This window comes from Triticum urartu, chromosome 4A, assembly GCF_056163025.1.
Source record: "Triticum urartu cultivar PI428250 chromosome 4A, HENAU_Tu73, whole genome shotgun sequence".
NCBI lineage: Eukaryota > Viridiplantae > Streptophyta > Magnoliopsida > Poales > Poaceae > Triticum > Triticum urartu.
In genome coordinates this window covers 339382950-339405849 of record NC_141876.1, presented here as the reverse complement: position 1 = coordinate 339405849, position 22900 = coordinate 339382950, and the positions used below count along the sequence as shown (strand labels likewise).

Genomic DNA, 22900 nt, shown 5'->3' with positions numbered 1-22900 from the left:
ATATTGTTGAGCCAAGCCTCTAACCCACCTTGTCCTAGCAAACCGTTGTTTGGCTATGTTACCGCTTTGCTCAGCCCCTCTTATAGCGTTGTTAGTTGCAGCTGAAGATTGGAGCTTGTTCCATGTTTGGAACATGGATATTTTGTTGGGATATCACAATATCTCTTATTTAATTAATGCATCTATATACTTGGTAAAGGGTGGAAGGCTCGGCCTTATGCTTGGTGTTTTGTTCCACTCTTGCCGCCCTAGTTTCCGTCATATCGGTGTTATGTTTCCGGATTTTGCGTTCCTTACACGGTTGGGTTATAATGGGAACCCCTTGACAGTTCGCTTTGAATAAAACTCCTCCAGCAAGGCCCAACCTTGGTTTTACCATTCGCCACCTAGCCTCTTTTTCCCTTGGGTTAGGCCAGCCCAAGGGTCATCTTTATTTTAACCCCCCCCCCCAGGCCAGTGCTTGTCTAAGTGTTGGTCCAAACTGAGCGATGTCCGGAGCTACCAGGGGCAACTCTGGGCTGGCCCACCCGACGTCTGGCTCATCCGGTGTGCCCTGAGAACAAGATATGTGCAGCTCCTATCGGGATTTGTCGGCACATCTGGGTGGCTTTGCTGGTCTTGTTTTACCATTGTCGAAATGTCTTGTAACCGGGATGCCGAGTCTGATCGGATTGTCTTGGGAGAAGGAATATCCTTCATTGACCGTGAGAACTTGTGATGGGCTAAGTTGGGACACCCCTGCAGGGATTTAAACTTTCGAAAGCCGTGCCCGCGGTTATGGGCAGATGGGAATTTGTTAATGTCCGGTTGTAGAAAATCTGAAACTTAACTTAATTAAAATGCATCAACCGCGTGTGTAACCGTGATGGTCTCTTCTCGGCGGAGTCCGGGAAGTGAACACGGTGTTGGAGTAATGCTTGACGTAGGTTGTTCTAGGATCACTTCTTGATCATAGTTTCTCGATCGTGCTTTGCCTTCTCTTCTCGCTCTCTTTTGCATATATGTTAGCCACCATATATGCTAGTCGCTTGCTGTAGCTCCACCTCATACCTTTTACCCTTCCTATAAGCTTAAATAGTCTTGATCGCGAGGGTGTGAGATTGCTAAGTCCCCGTGACTCACAGATACTTCCAAAACCAGTTTGCAGGTGCCGATGTTACCGAGCAGGTGACGCAACCAAGCTCAAGGAGGAGCTCGATGAAGATCTTGTCCTTTGTGTTGTTCCGTTTCCAGTTGATCAGTAGTGGAGCCCAGTTGGGACGATCGGGGATCTGTGTAGCTTTTGGGGTAGTTTTCTTTTATTTTGGTTCCGTAGTTGGACCTTGATTGTATCTGGTTGATGTAATGCTTATTCATGTATTGTGTGAAGTGGCGATTGTAAGCCAACTATGTACCTTTTCCCTTATGTATTACATGGGTTGTGTGAAGATTACCTCACTTGCGACATTGCTTTCAATGCGGTTATGCCTCTAAGTCGTGCTTCGACACGTGGGAGATATAGCCGCATCGAGGGCGTTACAAGTCGAACCAGCTCTGCCCCTATGTACTGACGACCTTGATGTTCCTGTGGAAGTGCTTCAGTCCCGTTGGCGCGCGCATCGGGGCTCCGTCATCGAGCAAGTTCAACTACGCTGGTCCGGAACAGCAGCTACCGGCATAACCTGGGAAGACAAGGAAGCGCTTCGCGCTCGTTTTCCCCACGCGGCGGCTTGGGGCAAGCCGCACGTCAAGAAGAGGGGGATGTCAGCGCCCCTGACAAGATGGGACCATCCACAGGAGCTCAAGGGGCCAACGATGCACGGGCCAAGCGTCCACGAGTTGCCAACCCACGAGTCAGCGGGCCGGACTGGGTAACCGCGGTCCAACTCCTTCCTCCTACTACTTAACTTGCATCGCTGGGAGAGAACCATCCAGAGGATCAGGCACCCAGCAGCTTGGCTACCTACTACCGTTCCCCATTTCACATGAACCCTAGCCACAACACATGCAATCGAGTTGTAACCGCCACCTAAATCATATTCCTGTGAGAATTGTTGCCAAGTAATCGAGAGTCTAGTTCGTGCCTATCAAAGTCGGAGTCATCGAGTCTCGAGAGGATGACGATGACACCTACTCCCTCCGTTCTAAATTACTCGTTGCCGAAATAGAAGTATCTAGAACTAAAATACATCTAGATATACCCATATCTATGACAAGTAATTCGGAACGGAGGGAGTAGATGACTACGACACATAATTCTTCTCAGAGGCGGGTGTCAAGTTTTTGTGTCAGTGCCCATGTAACTTGGCACTGCCGTGGACAATATTGCGCATGTGTTTGTTATGTGGTTTTAGTCCGGTTTTCCAGAGCAAACAGCACAAAAAGATACGACTGATATTTTGGCCACGATGCCTTATTTGGGATTATTTGTCTGAAAACTAAGCTGTCACTACAATTACCAAAACTCTACATGAGCGATCAAATGTCACTGCGGTGAATAGATACAGAAATCGGACCAAAACTTCAGATTTTTTTGCCATCAAAGCTAACAAAACAGGAAAAAGAATTTTTCCAACTCTGAAACAAAAGCGAGTTAACAGAAGACGCCACTGGTTTAATACTAGGCTTCTCTAAGTTACAAAAAAAAATCTCAAAACCCTACTCAAGATTTCTTTCCTTTTTCCTGCTCCTGCCAATCAAATCCATATATAGAAGAGCTTTACAGAAATTTGTTAGCATCGGCATCCTTCAACGCCAGCAGTTATAGGTCACGATCGACAATTCTTCAGTTTCTCAGGGGAATGGACATTTTCTATCTTTGCCATCAACATCCAAGAGTGAAGGCACAGTTTTGGAGAATGGCCCAATAATTAATATTTGCAGAACTTAATTGTCTTTATTTTCCAAAGAGAAGACTTAGTCAGCCCTTAGTCTTAAGATTTCCTTAGCTGTTCTCCTCCGAAAGTATTCCATGTGTTCCTGCAGTTCACAAACTAATGTGCATAAGCATTCATACCATATAATCACCTTAAGATAGACCAGCTTCCGCCATTTTATACTTTAGCCCCAATGTGTATGCATCAATCTAGAATAAGCATCTCCATACAGTCCCAGAAACAAATCCAGTGCTAAATTTTTGGCAGATCAAATTTACTCACCTGACCAAAAGATAAGCCGACTCCTCTGCTGTGGAAATCAATGTACTTGAGCATAAACATACCACAATCCCACCTGAAATAATTGAAGACTCATCAAAATTGATCTTTAAGTTTAAAACATACTTTGTGCACGACCAGCCAACTAAACATGGATTTCAAAGAAAGGACATATACAGATGGTGCATATGTACTACTACCTCCGATCCATAAAAAGTGACGCAGTTTTGAACTAACTCCAGTTCAAAACTAGTTCAAAACCGTGACACTTATTTTGGATCAGAGGGAGTAAATGATACTAATACTCAACAAATTATGGTTACAGGAACTGAAAGCGGATATTACCCATAAATAGTGAGTTTACACATTAAATGATCATTAGTGTAAACAAGACGTACCCATTCTCTTGTAAAGGAATACGATCAATAGATTCTTTGGTCCAAGAACTTATGTCAATCTCTTTATTACTCTTGTCCTTCACTTCATCCACAATATATCTAGCCTGTATATGGAGTAAAGAAGAAACACCATTACATTACTCAATTTATAAGCAAGAATTAGACGGAAATGCCTAATGGAGATAGTATTATTTAGTACTTCTAGCAGATAGAAAGAACCAAGATCAGGTGAATTCTCCCAGAGCATAGCACATGTGCAGAGGCCCATAAACATATGGTTTCCCCCTAATTTAACATTTGACATTTGGAAGAGGTGCACCAATAGTTTTACTTAAGTTAAACTAAAAAAATGTTATTTATATATTTAACTAACTTTCATGAAAAATAAGCACTCCCAAATTGGAATGGAACCAGGGTGCATTTGATTCATCTACTGCCAGCTGTTCGCCCTTTTCATCTAAAAAATAACTCCCTGCTTTCTTTTTACATCATGTATGACTTTTCAAAGTCTTTGGCATGCTACTTTTGAACTTCCCATTACGATGTATTAGTGGAATTAACATATACTTTTTAATGATAAATCTAATGATTCAATTTTATAGCTAGTCTAAAAATTAATAAATCTAAACAGTCAAATTTAGAAAGTTCTCTTTGCAAGGAAATCTTTAAAAAGTTCGACAACAAGGATTCTAGTAAGTAAAAAAAGAATAGAGGCAGTACATAAAAATTCAGTTCTAACGCAGAACTCCCTCCTCCCAACCCTATCCGTCATCCAAAGCCTTCTTCACACCGCTGCCACGGTCCCCATCTTATCGCCCATCCAGCAGTCTCGTCGGCGGCAAGAGGAGTGAGGACCTGTCCACTTCATTTTCCTTAGTTCTAGTAGGGTTTTTTTTACTAGGTTGGTTTCCTGGTGACATTGGCCGAGTGGTGGCGAGTGGTGATGATGGCGCATTGGAATAAGGTCTTTCCAGCCTCTCCCTACCTCGACGTCATCCAATTTGACGCCGACGAAGGGCCTGTGAGGGTAGGTGTTGCCATATCCATTGGCTCTTCAGATCTTGGCAGTTGGTGCGTCAATCAAGGGAAGCTGTTGGTCGCATCTTGGTGTGGCGACTTCGGCATCTTCTTTTGATTTGTTCGACAAAGGGCCTATGAGGGTAGGTGTTGCCGTATCTCGCTCTCTACGGATCTTGGCAGTTGGTGTGTCAATCATGAGAAGCTGTTGGTTGGATCTTGGTGTGGCAATTTCGGCATCTTCTTTTGATTTGTCGCCCGGTTTCTCCAACCCTATGGACTCGTGGTGAAGAATTGTAAGCCTGTGCTGCGTGGGGTGACGACCCAACCGATGTTCCTTCAGCGGTTTCTTCGTTTCAAGCGGTGAGTGGCTATTGTGGTCTTCAAAGCCTAGTATGGAGAGGGCGTTTGCAGGTGTCTGTTTCCTTTGTTGTCGGTTCAGTGCAATTTTCAATATCCGGAGGGTGGAGTACTATCGAAGGAAGATGACTAGTATTATTTTCAATGTAGTTTTATTTTACTGGTCATTTTGCGTCCAATTGCCTATCCCAACTTCTTTGGGACTGAAGGTTTTCTTGTTGTTGTTGTTGTTGCCCTTGTACTAGCTACTGTTACCAATTGTCTTTCCATTGTACTAGCTACTGTTTTCCTTGATAATTATCAGATCTAACATGCCCTTTGGGTGTCTTTTCTGGAAGAAAAAATATGAAAAAAGGAAGTTACCAGCATTTCGTATACACGAAGATCATCGCCGCCAAGAGAATCAAGATATTGTACTGTCTTCGCCTTCATGTTTATAATTGCCAAACACCAATGCACATTTTGATGTACGGGGACAAAGATCTGCAAAGTAAATTCTGAACATAAGAAATAAGCACGTGCAGTAACAATAGAAAATTAAAGAACACAGCATCCACTTTACTTTATCACATTCAATGAGCTCATAACCCAACTTCCTGGAGGTAGTCCATCTTTTTACAGATTTGTAGTCATATCCAGTTTTTCCACAAGCAAGCTGAGCAAGAATTCAGAAAATAAACAGGGCTGAATTAGATGGTAATCAATTTTATCCAAATGAAAATCAAGGCTGAAATGCATGATATCTAGTCTAATTTCCAATGAAAGGTCTCAAAATCAAGTAACAACACAACAAAAGGAACCAAATAAGGCAGACAGAGAACTACTCTCCATTCAAAAATGTGTGTGTCCATGGCATGCATGAAGTGAAACTTTCCTGATTGTGACTACTCAGGAGGGCAATCTAATGTATTCCAAACAGATGCCCCAAGTAAAAAATTCAAATTAGGAAACCCAGGAGGTCAATCATGGTATATTCAAACATCCTAATATCAATGACCAAAGATGTATCTATAATGGTCACACAAAAGTGACATAAGTATAATTTAGCTTAAAAAAATAGATGTTTCCACAGTATATTACGAGGCCGTGAGTCCTTGATAATATTACAAGAATTTGTGGCCAAACAGATACTTTTGAACCACATCTATACTCACATAAAAATCTCAGTTAGTGATGATGGTGTGAGGTGCACCTGCCATCTATGATTTCAGACCATCAGATTTCCATCTAACGCGTGCAAATGCAAGGCATGGCACATTTGCAGAAACATGCCCGCCACTCTGCCCAAATTTTCACGGAACTGCTTGATCTTTCCCGTCCAACCCCAATCCCCATCCCTTCCCAGCTCAAGCCGCCCACCTCCTGACCTCTAGGCCTACGACTCCGTATCCATCAACACCTAAAAGGCTAGAACCGCCGCCGCCGCCGCCGCCGGCCCCTCCACCGGCCACCTGTGTGCCAATGCCCCCTCCATCTAGCCACCATCCACATCTGCGCCGCCTACAACGCCCCATTCTTCTGCGCCTCCGCCCCTAGCTCGCCCATCCAAAGCTTATCTCCGTCGTCCCGAGCAAGCCACCAAACCTACAAACGAGATGCTCGATTTTTCTGCCCTCCGTATACGAGGGTGCCAAGCTGCCGGATCTGGTGGAAATCACCCCAATCCCAGGGTGAGCTCATATGGCAGCTGGCTCGAGTTAGTCTACAGACCTCCACGGCCACTACACATGAGTTGACCGACACCTAGCCAGGCCGCCACGTATGCGGATGCACAGCTCGTGGATCCAATGGAGCTGGCCCCAATACCAGCATCAGCTCGTCCCGCCGCTGCCCCTAAATCGCCTACAGGCTGCCGCAGGAGTCACTCACGTGGTCGGATTAACAACCTGGTCGTCAACTTCCCTCCAGGTATTCTCTACGTCCAGTTACATCAGTGCGTTCTTGCTGAGTTGAGATAGAGCAGTTAATTATTTCTCTCTGAATATGTGCGTATTGAGAAGAAACTACAGAGAGCAGTTTTGTTCTCTGCATTATGTGTATACGGGAGCAGCAACTACCAAAACAGTGGATGATGTGCAGTTAGCAGTTTATTCTTCCTTAAATGCAAGTTAGTGCAAATGTTAAATAATTAGACAGTTCATAATTTGGATTTGCACATTCTTTCCTAGCTAGCTGGTAAGAAATATGATTTATTCGACTAATTGCATCCAGAACTCTTTCTACATAGATGTTATTTCAATGGTAATGGGCTGTGGACGGTGGTTACTACTCATGTCATGGATCGTGGAATCTGACAAATTATGATTTTTGTTTCTAAGTGTTTATTCAAACAATAGATTGTTAAAGTTCAGAAACAGGCAAGTATCCTGTAGCGTGATGGTGTAACATTTGGTATGGTGGTAACTAAAAATTCAGGAGTATTAGACTTTTCATCTTCTAACTTATGTAGGCAGCTGGCTTATGCACAATACTAAGTTGTTCCAAACCCGCCATAAGCATTCTAGCATGAATACCCTCCTAGCAATATCCCCACCTTTTTGTAGGGGAAATCGTTTAAAAACAACCGGATGATTCGCTGGAGGCCACGCGTCGCGGTGGTTCCACGCACGACGCACTGCTTTTCCTCTGGAGCCACTCGTTTCTATCGTTATCTTTTCTCTCACACAGCCAGACCGCCTCGTCTCCTGCCTCGTTCCTTCTCCCACCTCTCTGCCCAACTCCTCCAACCACCGCACTGAGAAGCTGCGCCGGCGCCGCGCGCTGCTGCTGCACCCCTTCGTTTTGCAGCGGGCACCATGCTGCAGACGCCCGCGTTTTGCAGCCGTCCATGGAGGAGCTCTTCAATCCCGTCGCGCAGCTCGCCACCGGCGCTGCAATGGAGCGTGCCTGGGGCTGCAATGAAGCGCCGCCAGAGTCGTTGGAGCTCCGTGCGCGGCTTCAATGGAGCACGGCTGATTTCGTTGGAGCTCCGCGCGCGGCTGCAATGTGGCTTCGTCGGGCCGACGTAACCTCGCCGGTGCTTCAATGGAGCTTCGCCGGTCCGACGACATCTCGCCGGTGCTTCAATGGAGCTTCGCCGGGCCACCGGAACCTCGTCGGTGCTTCAATGGAGCTTCGCCGGGCCGACGGAACCTCGCCAGTGCTTCAATGGAGCTTCGCTAGGCCGACGAACCTCGCCGCTGCTTCAATGGAGCTTCGCTAGGCCGAAAGAAACCTCGCGATTGTTCCAATGGAGCATTCCGGGCCGCCGGAGCATCGTCAGCGTTGCAATGGGGCATTGCCGGGCCGTCAGAGCATCGCCGATGCTTCAAGGGATGGTCACAGCAGCATAGTTGCTGGTGCTGCAATCCCGGAGCTTGCCAGTGCGTAGCGAGCTCGCTGACGTTTTGCTCTGAGATACGGCGACGCGGCCGCTGCAACCTGAGCGCTGCGCTAGTGCAAGCAAGAGTTGATGCTGCAAGTCAGGTAGCTACGGTTCTCGCCGGAGCTATGCGTGTCGTGCCGCGCTGGAGCCTGGAGGCGAGGATTCTGCGTTGCACATGCAGTCGCGACGGAGGAGACACGAGCGTATTGTGATGGCGTGGTTCGGGAAACAAGTGGCCCTAATCAACGCAAATCGACGGCTAGGAAGGCGGCTGATCTTTTCTAAGATCAGCCGGCTGATTCCTAGCAGCCCCCTTTTGTAGGTGCAGAAACTGAAATACTGAGGAAGCACACAGACTTATAAAGCGGGAGTTTTGTTAGACATAAAGAGGAAAGAATATATGTTTTTTGTTGCCCTTCAACATCTAATCTACTTCTGATGAAGAGTAAGAACGTCTCTACATATCAACAACTCCCGCTTCATCTTTGTTAAGCAATGCCTATTTGTGCAATTGACCTCAATACCATGCCTGCCATAACTTTGTGGTCAAATAATTTGTTGGCACCCCAAAATTTAGCAATGATATAGATCGGTTTGGGAATATACTACTATTAGACAAGGATGCCACTTTTATTGCTGAGTTGACATCAAAACTGGACGATGCAAGTCACTGTGTAGTTCTATAAAATGTCTGTCGGCTTTGTTTGATAGGTACATCTCCATCAGTTAGTGTGCATTCCGTATAAAATGCATCGCAAGTGTTGTCAATTGTTTGTTCCTTTGTCTAGGTATACTATGGACCCTCTATAGGCACATTTCCCCCTTTTGCCTAAATATATTACAGAACCTATCAAATGTGCTTTGTGTGGTTAAGATGTGGAGGATGGACTAGCTGGTACGGTCTACCACAGGCGTCATCCTATCCAGCCGTGTGCATCTATCTCCCATGGTAGCAAATTATTTTCGTTGTAGTCTATCTTAGTGCACCAACGGACATTGTGTGTTATCTCTTTTGTGTTTTCTGTGCTTTTTTGTACCATAATTTTCCCAGTGCCAATTATGCATGTGCATACAATACGGTTTGAACCTGTATATACTCTCTTATGTATTCAAGTTTTATATCAAGTACTTTTAATTACGTTTTCCTTTTTTTCCATGTTCTTTCTCTTGGCCGATTGCTGATTGTGATATGTTTGTGGGACTATAATGCACTTAGCAAACTGTTTTAGCAATATTTGGTATTGACTGACACACTTGCAATATTGCAGAATTCTATGCTACAAGGATACAATTAAGTGATTTGGAACGCTAGAATATCAATTTGTTTGAGATGCCATTCACCATCATGTTTACCCATGGGCAGCATGCTACTTCATATAATGCTCACAGACATGGAGAGATGACGATGCATGACATGGAAGGGTGACCGAATAGAAAATGTGCTAGCAGGTTCAGTCAGTAGCCGCCACCCCTACATTGCACAGATTCATGGGGACAAGTATTGGTATTGGCGCATTGTCGTTCTTCTATTATTGATAGTAAAGGTTAGGTTAAAGTGACGTGCTTAATATGTCACTATTTCTAGCAGAGAATGGTGTGTGGGCTGGAGGGTGAAGCACATGTTAAGCGAAGAGGAGCTGAAGACAGAGACTTATTTGGATTATCATTGCAATTACCAAATGTGTGTGTGGAAAGATTTTCTTTGTCACATGCTCTATGCACTACAGGATAGAGCAAGGACTGATAAAGCACAGGAAGCCCTCCTGAAAGGTGAATATGGAGAAGAAACCGTTTGGCTTAGAAGAAGGGGTTTTTAGTTGGAAACCATAGGTTCGACTGTGCTCGACGTGTATTGATCAACAATATAACATCACTTTGATCAATATCTCGGTACATTTTATTATTGTTTTTTAGCAATGTACTCGCTCTTGACTACTCCCTCTGTAACGATCTTATATTTCTTTACAGAGGGAGTACAATTTAAGTAAATAATGTTCCACATCGTCTTTTGTGATTCTGTTGCGTAGCACGGGCATCTTACTAGTAATTTATAAAGTGACAGGCATAAGCAGCATGGAACATACACTAAGTGATAAGCTAATGCATGTCCATAAATTGAGCCAGAACCAAGGTACAACATAGCAACCTTCGAGCACTAACCACAGTATCTAAACCGCTCATCAAGCATATTGCAACTAATCCTAAGTCGGCATGTGATTAGAAGAAATGCAAAAACAAACGAATCCATAGAACACAGGAAAGATATGCAAATATTTAATATGACACTCTGCACATTCAATAGGAGAAAACACAAGGTGCATGTATTCTAACCTTCTTATAAAAAAATGTATTGAAGAAATGGCATTTCAAGAACCTTTTTGGTTCTCTCATTCCCCTCTCCTTTAACAATTCAAGGTACAAATTAATGACCTGAAAACAACAGGAATCACTTTCCCCATTACGCATGAAAATATCAGTGTAAAGCTTACATGTTTGCAATCAGTGAAGATGGTTTAGTACATTTAAGATGAATATTTACCTCATCATTTAACCAGCCATGTGGTCTCAAACACCGAATTTTTTCCCTGCTAACCTCAATGTTAGACGGTTCATGCAGCACCAGGACTTTGCTACTGTAAGAGAAAAGGGGCAATGTTATATTTCTGTACAGAGGAAGTATATAGGAAAGCTTCAAACAAGATGCAATTGTCATCAAACGTACCTTGAACCATTACCATACAAACAATCCTGAACTTCCATTTCATCTTCAGCAGTTATAGGTACAAAGAATTGAGACAGATCCTGAAGACAGATCAACACACATAAATCAAAGGGTTAATGGAGAATATAAGGTTGTCGCGACCAAGCAGGTCAATCAGCCACCCATTAAAGAGAAAAGAAACAGAAGAGGACCACTCAGGTTGCCTCTTTTAAAACTTCATGAAGCAAACCAGATTTGACACCTTCAGATTGCGCGCTATTTCGCTATGCCTTCTCCATTTCTTTCGCAAATTCAATGCATGTTTTTCGATTGGGGCAACACTAGTTTTCTCTAAAGCCTAATGCAAATCCAGTTGGCATATCCCTCATTTATCAATTTGTCCACTCTTGCAACGTGGGTTCCCTTACAGAGCTATCGTCCATGAACGTAATCTTCCTACTCACCCTGCATATACCAACATAAAAAGGCGCCGATAAAACATACCTCCTTAGGCGGCTCAGCCAGCGTCCTCTGCTCCTCAAGCGTCTTCTCCAGAAGAGCCACCCTCCTCTGCTCTTCAAGCGTCTTCTCCAGAAGAGCCACCCTCCTCTGCTCCTCAAGCGTCTTCTCCAGAAGAGCCACCCGGGCGTCGATCTCGCCCAAGCTCTTGTCATTATGTCTCGTCTCCTCGTGGAGATACTTCCAATACGGTTTCACCTTTTCCCGCCGAGGAGGAGGCGGCGCCGCTGCCTTCAAGGCGACCTTCACGGGGTCATCTACTTTCCAATTCCCCGCGACCACCACGCGCCCTGGCTTCACATCGCTATTCTTGGTGAGACACGTGAGATCCGACGGATCCTGCGGCACATCCTTCGACGCACGGACCCAGCCCTTGAGCAGCCTCAGGCCGTTGCCCCATCCCAGCCTGTCGGGGATGCTGCAGATGTAGTCCCACATGTCGAAATCAGCGGATTTGGCTTCCGGCGGGGGCACGAGGAAGCAGTCGGGAACGAGGACGCGCACGCCGCGGCGCTTGCGCTGCTGGCCGCGCCAGTGGTCGTCGAGGCGACCGTCAGCCGGTAGGCAGCGCTTGCGGCAATTAAAGCGGAGTAGTGCGTCCGTGTTCATGGCAGGGACAAGGATGCCAGCGCCATGGAAGGTGGTAGGTCAGCAGCGGGGCATGCTGGAAGCGGAAACCCTAGGTTGGGTTCGTCGGGGGCTAGGGGTTTGAGCCCGAGAAAAATTCACTCACAAAACTTTAGCCGGATGACACTTTGGTACCATTACTTTAAAATACCCGTACTACGGTTCATGTACTTACACACAGGGTTCACTTTGATCCGTATGTACAATTTCGTCTATATTCGCTGACTTGGCCGAGTCAGCGGCCGCCAGCTCGCTTTGACCGCCACATAGTCAATCTTAGGGTGAATACTACTCGATCCGGGGTGATTTTGCAAAAACGCCATGCCCACCTTCTCTTTCTCTTCTTTGAGCGCGAGGAATCGGTTTGAGCTACTGAGTGCCCTGCTTGCTGCTGGTTCTTTGATCGTCTGGAGTTTTGAGCTGATTTGGAGGAGGCGGGGGTGAATCGGTGGAGGGATGTCGCGGCGGCTGTCGTTGCCGGCGGGCGAGCCGGTCACGCTGACCGTGTCGCCGACGAGAGGGAAGGGTGCTGGCGGCGAGAGCCTCGGGGATGGGGTCGTGAGGAGGGGGTCCGGGCTCACCAGCCCCGTACCCAGACACTCCATTTGGCTCCTCCACCGCAACGATGCAGGTCTCGCCGGTGCGCCTGAGCGGGGGGAGCCGGTACGCGTCGAGGGACGGTGCCGACGCGAGCGTCGAGTTCGTGCACTACACCGTGCACATCCCGCCCACGCCAGACAGGACCACGGCGTCCGCGTCCACGGACGCGCCCGCAGTTGAGGAGGAGGGGGAGGTGCTGCCGGAGAGGAGCTACGTCTCCGGCACCATCTTCACCGGCGGCCTCAACTGCGCGACGCGCGCCCACGTGCTCAGCAACTCCGCCGACGGTGCTTGATACGTCTCCAACGTATCTATAATTTTTAATTGCTCCATGCTATATTGTCTACTGTTTTGGACATTATTGGGCTTTATTATCCACTTTTATATTATTTTTGGGACTAACCTATTAACCGGAGGCCCAACCCAGAATTGCTGTTTTTTGCCTATTTTAGGGTTTCGAAGAAAAGGAATATCAAACGGAGTCCAAACGGAATGAAACCTTCGGGAACGTGATTTTCTCACCGAACATGATCCAGGAGACTTGGACCCTACGTCAAGAAACAAAGGAGGAGGCCACGAGGTAGGGTGCGCGCCTACCCCCCAGGCGCACCCTCCACCCTCGTGCCCCCCTGTTGCTCCACCGACGTACTCCTTCCTCCTATATATACCTACGTACCCCCAAACGATCAGATACGGAGCCAAAACCCTAATTCCACCGCTGCAACTTTCTGAATCCACGAGATCCCATCTTGGGGCCTGTTCCGGAGCTCCGCCGGAGGGGGTATCCATCACAGAGGGCTTGTACTTCATCACCATAGCCCCTCCGATGAAGTGTGAATATTTTACCTCAGACCTAGGGGTCCATAGTTATTAGCTAGATGGCTTCTTCTCTCTTTTTGGATCTCAATACAATGTTCTCCCCCTCTCTTGTGGAGATCTATTCGATGTAATCTTTTTTTTGCGGTGTGTTTGTTGAGACCGATGAATTGTGGGTTTATGATCAAGTCTATCTATGAACAATATTTGAATATTCTCTGAATTCTTTTATGTATGATTGGTTATCTTTGCAAGTCTTTTCGAATTATCAGTTTGGTTTGGCCTACTAGATTGATCTTTCTTGCAATGGGAGAAGTGCTTAGCTTTGGGTTCAATCTTGCGGTGTACTTGCCCAGTGACAGTAGGGGCAGCAAGGCACGTATTGTATTGTTGCCATCGAGGATAACAAGATGGGGTTTTCATCATATTGCATGAGTTTATCCCTTTACATCATGTCATCTTGCTTAAGGCGTTACTCTGTTTTCATGAACTTAATACTCTAGATGCATGCTGGATAGCGGTCGATGAGTGGAGTAATAGTAGTAGATGCAGGCAGGAGTCGGTCTACTTGTCTCGGACGTGATGCCTATATACGTGATCATACCTAGATATTCTCATAACTATGCTCAATTCTGTCAATCGCTCAACAGTAATTTGTTCACCCACCGTAAATACCTATGCTCTTGAGAGAAGCCACTAGTGAAACCTATGGCCCCCAGGTCTATCTTCATCATATTAATCTTCCAATACTTAGTAATTTCCTTTGCTTTTTACTTTGATTTTATTTTACTTTGCATCTTTATCATAAAAATACCAAAAATATTATCTTATCATATCTATCAGATCTCACTCTCATAAGTGGCCGTGTAGGGATTGACAACCCCTTATCGCGTTGGTTGCGAAGATTTATTTGTTTTGTGCAGGTGCAAGGGACTCGCGCGTAGCCTCCTACTGGATTGATACCTTGGTTCTCAAAAACTGAGGGAAATACTTACGCTACTTTACTGCATCATCCCTTCCTCTTCGGGGAAAACCAACGCAGTGCTCAAGAGGTAGCAAGAAGGATTTCGGGCGCCATTGGCGGGGAGTCTACGCAAAAGTCAATATACCAAGTACCCATCACAATCCTTATCTCCCGCATTACATTATTTGCCATTTGCCTCTCGTTTTCCTCTCCCCCACTTCACCCTTGCCGTTTTATTCGCCCTCTCTCTCTATCCTCCCTCTCTTTCTCTATTTGCCTCTTTTTGCCCGCTTACTTTTTGTTTGCTTGTGTGTTGGATTGCTTGCTTGTCTCGATGGCTTAAGATAACACTAAATTATGTGACTTTACCAATACCAACAACAATGATTTTATTAGCACTCCGATTGCTCCTCTTACTGATGCTGAATCTTGTGAAATTAATGCTGCCTTGCTGAATCTTGTCATGAAAGATCCGTTTTCCGGCCTTTCTAGTGAAGATGCCGCTACCCATCTAAATAGCTTCGTTGATTTGTGTGATATGCAAAAGAAGAAAGATGTGGATAACTATATTGTTAAATTGAAGCTATTTCCTTTTTCGCTTAGAGATCGTGCTAAAGCTTGGTTTTCATCTTTGCCTAAAAATAGTATTGATTCATGGAATAAGTCCAAAGATGCTTTTATCTCTAAGTATTTTCCTCCCTCTAAGATCATCTCCCTTAGAAACGATATTATGAATTTTAAGCAACTTGATCATGAACATGTTGCACAAGCTTGGGAGAGGATGAAATTAATGATACATAATTGCCCTACTCATGGTTTAAATTTGTGGATGATTATACAAAAAATTTATGCCGGATTGAATTTTGCTTCTAGAAACCTTTTAGATTCGGCCGCGGGAGGCACTTTTATGGAAATCACTTTAGGAGAAGCTACTAAACTCCTAGATAATATTATGGTTAATTATTCTCAATGTCATACTGAAAGATCTACTAATAAAAAGGTGCATGCGATAGAAGAAAATAATGTTTTGAGTGGAAAGATGGATGAACTTATGAAATTATTTGCTAGTAAAAGTGTTTCTTCTGATCCTAATGATATGCCCTTGTCTACTTTGATTGCGAATAATAATGAATCTATGGATGTGAATTTTGTTGGTAGGAACAATTTTGGTAACAACGCGTGTAGAGGAAATTTTAATCCTAGGCCTTATCCTAGTAATCCCTCTAATAATTATGGTAATTCCTACAACAATTCTTATGGAAATTATAATAAGATTCCCTCTGATTTTGAATCTAATATTAAAGAATTTATTACTTCGCAAAAGAATTTCAATGCTTTGATTAAAAAATTTGCTTAAGATTGATGAGTTGGCTAGGAATGTTGATAGAATTTCTCTTGATGTTGATTCTTTGAAATTTAGATCTATTCCATCTAAGCACGATATCAATGAGTCTCTCAAAGCCATGAGAATTTACATTGATGATTGCAAAGAAAGAACCGCTAGGATGCGTGCTAAGAAAGATGCCTTTATAAGAGCGTGTTCTTTTAGTTCATATGAAAATAAAGATGAAGATCTAAAAATTATTGATGTGTCCCCTATTAAATCTTTGTTTTGCAATATGAATCTTAATAATGATGGGACTGAATATGATTCACCTTTACCTAGAAGGCGTTCCAAGAATTCAGAGTTTTTAGATCTTGATGCTAAAATTGATAAAAGTGGGATCGAAGAAATTAAAACCCTAGATGTTGCTAAACCCACTATTTTGGATTTCAAGAAATTTAATTATGAAAATTTCTCTTTGATTGATTGTATTTCCTTGTTGCAATCCATGCTAAATTCTCCTCATGCTTATAGTCAAAATAAAGCGTTCACTAAACATATCGTTGATGCCTTGATGCAATCTTATGAAGAAAAACTTGAATTGGAAGTTTCTATCCCTAGAAAACTTTATGATGAGTGGGAAACAACTATTAAAATTAAGATTAAAGAACATGAGTTCTATGCTTTATGTGATTTGGGTGCTAGTGTTTCCACGATTCCAAAGACTGTGTGTGATTTGTTAGGTTTCCGTAATTTTGATGATTGCTCTCTAAACTTGAACCTTGCGGATTCCACTATTAAGAAACCTATGGAAAGAATTAATGATGTTCTTATTGTTTCAAATTGGAATTATGTACCCATAGATTTTATTGTTCTTGACATAGATTGCAATCCTTCATATCCTATTATTCTTGGTAGACCTTTCCTTAGAACAATTGGTGCAATTATTGATATGAAGGAAGGGAATATTAGATTTCAATTTCTGTTAAGGAAAGGCATGGAACACTTTCCTAGAAAGAAAATTAAATTACCTTATGAATCTATTATGAGAGCCACTTATGGATTGCCTACCAAAGATGGCAATACCTAGATTTATCTTTGCTTTTTATGCCTAGCTAGGGGCATTAACCCAATTTTATTTTTATTCCTTGTTTTTCTCCTGTTTAGCAATAAATAATTTATCTAGCCTCTGTCTAGGTTGTGTTTTTTTGTGTTTAATTAGTGTCTGTGCCAAGTATAACCGTTGGAAAGACTTGGGGAAAGTCTTCTTAATTTTGTTGTAAAAAACAGAAACTTTAGCGCTCACGAGAACTGCTGCCATTTTTATTTGGAAAGTGCTATTTAGTTAATTATTTTTGCATATGATTAATAGATAAATTCCTCACGTCCAGAAATTTATTTTATAATTTTTGGGGTTCCAGATCTTGCGCTAGCTACAGATTACTACAGACTGTTCTATTTTTGACAGATTCTGTTTTTCGTGTGTTGTTTGCTTATTTTGATGAATCTATGGCTAGTAAAATAGTTTATAAACCATAGAGAAGTTGGAATATAGTAGGTTTAACACCAATATAAATAAAGAATGAGTTCATTACAGTACCTTGAAGTGGTGTTTTGTTTTTTTCGCTAACGGAGCTTGCGAGATTTTTTACTTTAAGTTTTGTGTTGTGAGGTTTTCAAGTTTTGGGTAAAGATTTGATGGATTATGGAACAAGGAGTGGCAAGAGCCTAAGCTTGGGGATGCCCATGGCACCCCCAAGATAATATAAGGACACCTAAAAGCCAAAGCTTGGGGATGCCCCGGAAGGCATCCCCTCTTTCGTCTACTTCTATCGGTAACTTTACTTGGAGCTATATTTTTATTCACCACATGATATGTGTTTTGCTTGGAGCGTCTTGTACGATTTGAGTCTTTGCTTTCTAGTTTACCACAATCATCATTGCTGTACACACCTTTTGAGAGAGCCATACATGATTTGGAATTTGTTAGAATACTCTATGTGCTTCGCTTATATCATTTGAGTTATATAGTTTTGATCTAGTACTTCACTTATATCTTTTAGAGCACGGTGGTGGATTTGTTTTATAGAAACTATTGATCTTTCATGCTTCACTTAGATTACTTTGAGAGTCTTAAATAGCATGGTAATTTGCTTAAATAATCCTAATATTCTTGGTATTCAAGAATAGTAAAAACTTTCTTATGAGTGTGTTGAATGCTATGAGAAGTTTGATGCTTGATAATTGTTTTGAGATATGAAGATGGTGGTATTAAAGTTATGCTAGTTGAGTAGTTGTGAATTTGAGAAATACTTGTGTTAAGGTTTGTGACTCCCGTAGCATGCACGTATGGTGAACCGTTATGTGATGAAGTCGGAGCATGATTTATTTTTTGATTGTCTTCCTTATGAGTGGCGGTCAGGGACGAGTGATGGTCTTTTCCTACCAATCTATCCCCCTAGGAGCATGCGCGTAATACTTTGCTTTGATAACTTGTAGATCTTTGCAATAAGTATATGAGTTCTTTATGACTAATGTCGAGTCCATGGATTATATGCACTTTTCTTCCTTCCACCATCACTAGCCTCTCTAATACCGCGCACCTTTCGTCAGTATCATACACCCACCATATACCCTCCTCGAAACAGACACCATACCTACCTATTATGGCATTTCCATAGCCATTCCGAGATATATTGCCATGCAACTTTCCACCATTCTGTTTATTATGACACACTCCATCATTGTCATATTGCTTAGCATGATCATGTAGTTGACATCGTATTTGTGGCAAAGCCATCATTCATAATTCTTTCATACATGTCACTCTTGATTCATTGCATATCCTGGTACACTGCCGGAGGCATTCATATAGAGTCATATTTTGCTCTAAGTATCGAGTTGTAATTGTTGAGTTGTAAGAAAATAAAAGTGTGATGATCATCATTATTAGAGCATTGTCCCAGTGAGGAAAAGATGATGGAGACTGTGATTCCCCCACAAGTCGGGATGAGACTCCGGATGAAAAAAAGAAAGAAAAAGAAAGAAAAGAGGCCATAAAAAAAGAGAAAAAGGCCCAAATAAAAAAATGAGAGAAAAGAGAGAACGAACAATGTTACTATCCTTTTACCACACTTGTGCTTCAAAGTAGCACCATGATATTCATGATAGAGAGTCTCCTATGTTATCACTTTCATATACTAGTGGGAATTTTTCATTATAGAACTTGGCTTGTATATTCCAATGACGGGGTTCCTCAAAATGCCCTAGGTCTTCATGAGAAAGAAAGTTGGATGCACACCCACTTAGTTTTTTTTGTTGAGCTTTCATATACTTATAGCTCTAGTGCATCAGTTGCATGGCAATCCCTACTCACTCACATTGATATCTATTGATGGGCATCTCCATAGCCCGTTGATACGCCTAGTTGATGTGAGACTATCTTCTCCCTTTTTGTCTTCTCCACAACCACCATTCTATTCCACTTATAGTGCTATATCCATGGCTCACGCTCATGTATTGCGTGAAGATTAAAAAAGTTTGAGAATGTCAAAAGTATGAAACAATTGCTTGGCTTGTCATCGGGGTTGTGCATGATTTAAATACTTTGTGTGATGAAGATAGGGCATAGCCAGACTATATGATTTTGTAGGGATAACTTTCTTTGGCCATGTTATTTTGAGAAGACATGATTGCTTTGTTAGTATGCTTGAAGTATTATTATTATTATGTCAATATTAAACTTTTATCTTGAATCTTTTGGATCTGAATATTCATACCACAATTAAGAAGAATTACATTAAAATTATGCCAAGTAGCACTCCGCATCAAAAATTCTGTTTTTATCATTTACCTACTCGAGGATGAGCAGGAATTAAGCTTGGGGATGCTTGATACGTCTCCAACGTATCTATAATTCTTGATTGCTCCATGCTATATTATCTACTGTTTTGGACATTATTGGGCTTTATTATCCACTTTTATATTATTTTTGGGACTAACCTATTAACCGGAGGCCCAACCCAGAATTGCTGTTTTTTTGCCTATTTTAGGGTTTCGAAGAAAAGGAATATCAAACGGAGTCCAAACGGAATGAAACCTTCGGGAACGTGATTTTCTCACCGAAATGATCCAGGAGACTTGGACCCTACGTCAAGAAACAAAGGAGGAGGCCACGAGGTAGGGTGCGCGCCTACCCCCCAGGCGCGCCCTCCACCCTTGTGCCCCCCTGTTGCTCCACCGACGTACTCCTTCCTCCTATATATACCTACGTACCCCCAAATGATCAAATACGGAGCCAAAACCCTAATTCCACCGCCGCAACTTTCTGTATCCACAAGATCCCATCTTGGGGCCTATTCCGGAGCTCCGCCGGAGGGGGTATCCATCACAGAGGGCTTCTACATCATCACCATAGCCCCTCCGATGAAGTGTGAGTATTTTACCTCAGACCTACGGGTCCATAGTTATTAGCTAGATGGCTTCTTCTCTCTTTTTGGATCTCAATACAATGTTCTCCCCCTCTCTTGTGAAGATCTATTTGATGTAATCTTCTTTTTGTGGTGTGTTTGTTGAGACCGATGAATTGTGGGTTTATGATCAAGTCTATCTATGAACAATATTTGAATCTTCTCTGAATTCTTTTATGTATGATTGATTATCTTTGCAAGTCTCTTCGAATTATCAGTTTGGTTTGGCCTACTAGATTGATCTTTCTTGCAATGGGAGAAGTGCTTAGCTTTGGGTTCAATCTTGCAGTGTCCTTTCCCAGTGACAGTAGGGGCAGCAAGGCACGTATTGTATTGTTGCCATCGAGGATAACAAGATGGGGTTTTCATCATATTGCATGAGTTTATCCCTCTACATCATGTCATCTTGCTTAAGGCGTTACTCTGTTTTCATGAACTTAATACTCTAGATGCATGCTGGATAGCGGTCGATGAGTGGAGTAATAGTAGTAGATGCAGGCAGGAGTCGGTCTACTTGTCTCGGACGCGATGCCTATATACATGATCATACCTAGATATTGTCATAACTATGCTCAATTCTGTCAATTGCTCAACAGTAATTTGTTCACCCACCGTAAATACCTATGCTCTTGAGAGAAGCCACTAGTGAAACCTATGGCCCCCGGGTCTATCTTCATCATATTAATCTTCCAATACTTAGTAATTTCCTTTGCTTTTTTACTTTGCTTTTATTTTACTTTGCATCTTTATCATAAAAATACCAAAAATATTATCTTATCATATATATCAGATCTCACTCTCGTAAGTGGCCGTGTAGGGATTGACAACCCCTTATCGCGTTGGTTGCGAGGATTTATTTGTTTTGTGAAGGTGCGAGGGACTCGCGCGTAGCCTCCTACTGGATTGATACCTTGGTTCTCAAAAATTGAGGGAAATACTTACACTACTTTACTGCATCATCCCTTCCTCTTCGGGGAAAACCAACGCAGTGCTCAAGAGGTAGCAACGCTCGGCCGGCCGCCTCCGTTAACATGTCCTGCAAGATGCACGACTGCGACATGCCGGTGTTGGCGGCCACCCGCCATGTGACTGCATCTTCATGATCTGCGAGGAGTGCTACATGGACTGCGTCGCCGCCTCCGGCAACTGCCCAGGCTGCAAGGAGGCCTACTCCGCCGGCAGCGACACCGACGACTCCGTCGACGAGGACGACGACGACGCCATCTCCTCGTCGGAGGAGAGGGACCAGATGCCCATGACATCCATGTCCAAGCGCTTCTCCATGGTGCACTCCATCAAGATGCCCATGCCCAGCAGCAACGGCAAGCCGGCCGACTTCGACCACGCCCGGTGGCTCTTCGAGACCAAGGGCACCTACAGCTACGGCAACGCTCTATGGCCCAAGAACGAGCATGGCGGTGGCGGCAACAGCACTGGGGCCACCTCCAGATTCGTCGGCATCGAGGAGCCACCCAACTTTGGTGCCCGCTGCTGCCGGCCCCTGATGAGGAAGACCAGTGTCTCTCAGGCCATCCTCAGCCCATACAGGTACCAATTCCTTGTACGAGCAATTTTGGTTCCCTCGCAGGCTCGCAGCTCCTTGACTCGTCGCATCTTCCTCTGCCCTGTGCAGGATGCTGATCGCCATCCGGCTGGTGGCGTTGGGGTTCTTCCTGGCGTGGCGCATCCGGCACCCGAACCCGGACGCCATGTGGCTGTGGGCGCTGTCGGTGACGTGTGAGGTGTGGTTCACGCTTCTCATGGCTGCTCGACAGCCTCCCCAAGCTTTGCCCTGTCAACCGCTCCTACGACCTCGACGTCCTCGCCAACCGCTTCAAGTTGCCCACCGCACGCAACCCCAAGGGCTGCTCCGACCTCCCCGGCATCGACGTTTTCATCTCCACCGCTGACCCGGAGAAGGAGCCACCGCTTGTCACCGCGAACACCATCCTCTCCATCCTCGCCGCCGACTACCCGGTCGAGAAGCTCGCCTACTACCTCTCCGACGACGACGGCGCGCTCCTCACCTTCGAGGCGCTCGCCGAGACCGCCAGCTTCGCGCGCACGTGGGTGTCGTTCTGCCGGAAGCACGACGTCGAGCCGCGCTGCCTGGAGTCATACTTCGGCCAGAAGCGGGATTTCCTCAAGAACAAGGTGCGGCTGGACTTCATCCGCGAGAGTTGGAAGGTGAAGCGGGAGTACGATGAGTTCAAGGTGCAGGTCAACTCACTGACGGAGGCGATCCGACGGTGCTCCGACGCGTACAATGCCGGCGAGGAGCTGCGAGCAAGAAGGCACCTTCAAGAGGAGGTCGTGGCTACCGGTGGCACGTTGGGAGCAGCTCCGTTGGCAGAGACTGGGGCTGTGAAGGCGACATGGATGTCTGACGGCTCCCAGTGGGCCGGCACTTGGCTCGCCGGGGCGACGGATCACCCGCGCGGCAACCACGCTGGCATCATTCAGGTGATTGATCGAATCCATAGATGTTGTTGCAGCTAACATACTAAATCCTTTCGAAATCACTACAAAAAAAGACACATCCGTGACATTTTGGGCCGAACGAATTTTTTCTGTCATACATATGACACTTCTATGACGATAATTGTG

General features: G+C 44.4%; 1 protein-coding gene and 1 pseudogene across 1 annotated transcript; one reads left to right on the top strand and one right to left on the bottom strand.

Annotated features, from left to right (window-relative positions):
* Positions 1 to 2450: 2450 nt before the first annotated feature.
* Positions 2451 to 12257, bottom strand: LOC125551384 (putative ubiquitin-like-specific protease 1B). Its single transcript, XM_048714585.2, has 9 exons — positions 11479 to 12257; positions 10996 to 11075; positions 10813 to 10906; positions 10605 to 10703; positions 5472 to 5564; positions 5273 to 5392; positions 3533 to 3636; positions 3138 to 3210; positions 2451 to 2958 (listed from the first exon to the last, which is right to left on the bottom strand). The coding sequence occupies exons 1-9, from the start codon at positions 12100 to 12102 to the stop codon at positions 2896 to 2898; spliced, it is 1350 nt and encodes a 449-aa protein (XP_048570542.1). The 5' UTR covers positions 12103 to 12257; the 3' UTR covers positions 2451 to 2895.
* A 136-nt stretch (positions 12258 to 12393) lies between these two features.
* Positions 12394 to 22900, top strand: part of LOC125554722 (cellulose synthase-like protein D4) — a 46990-nt pseudogene continuing 36483 nt past the window's right edge.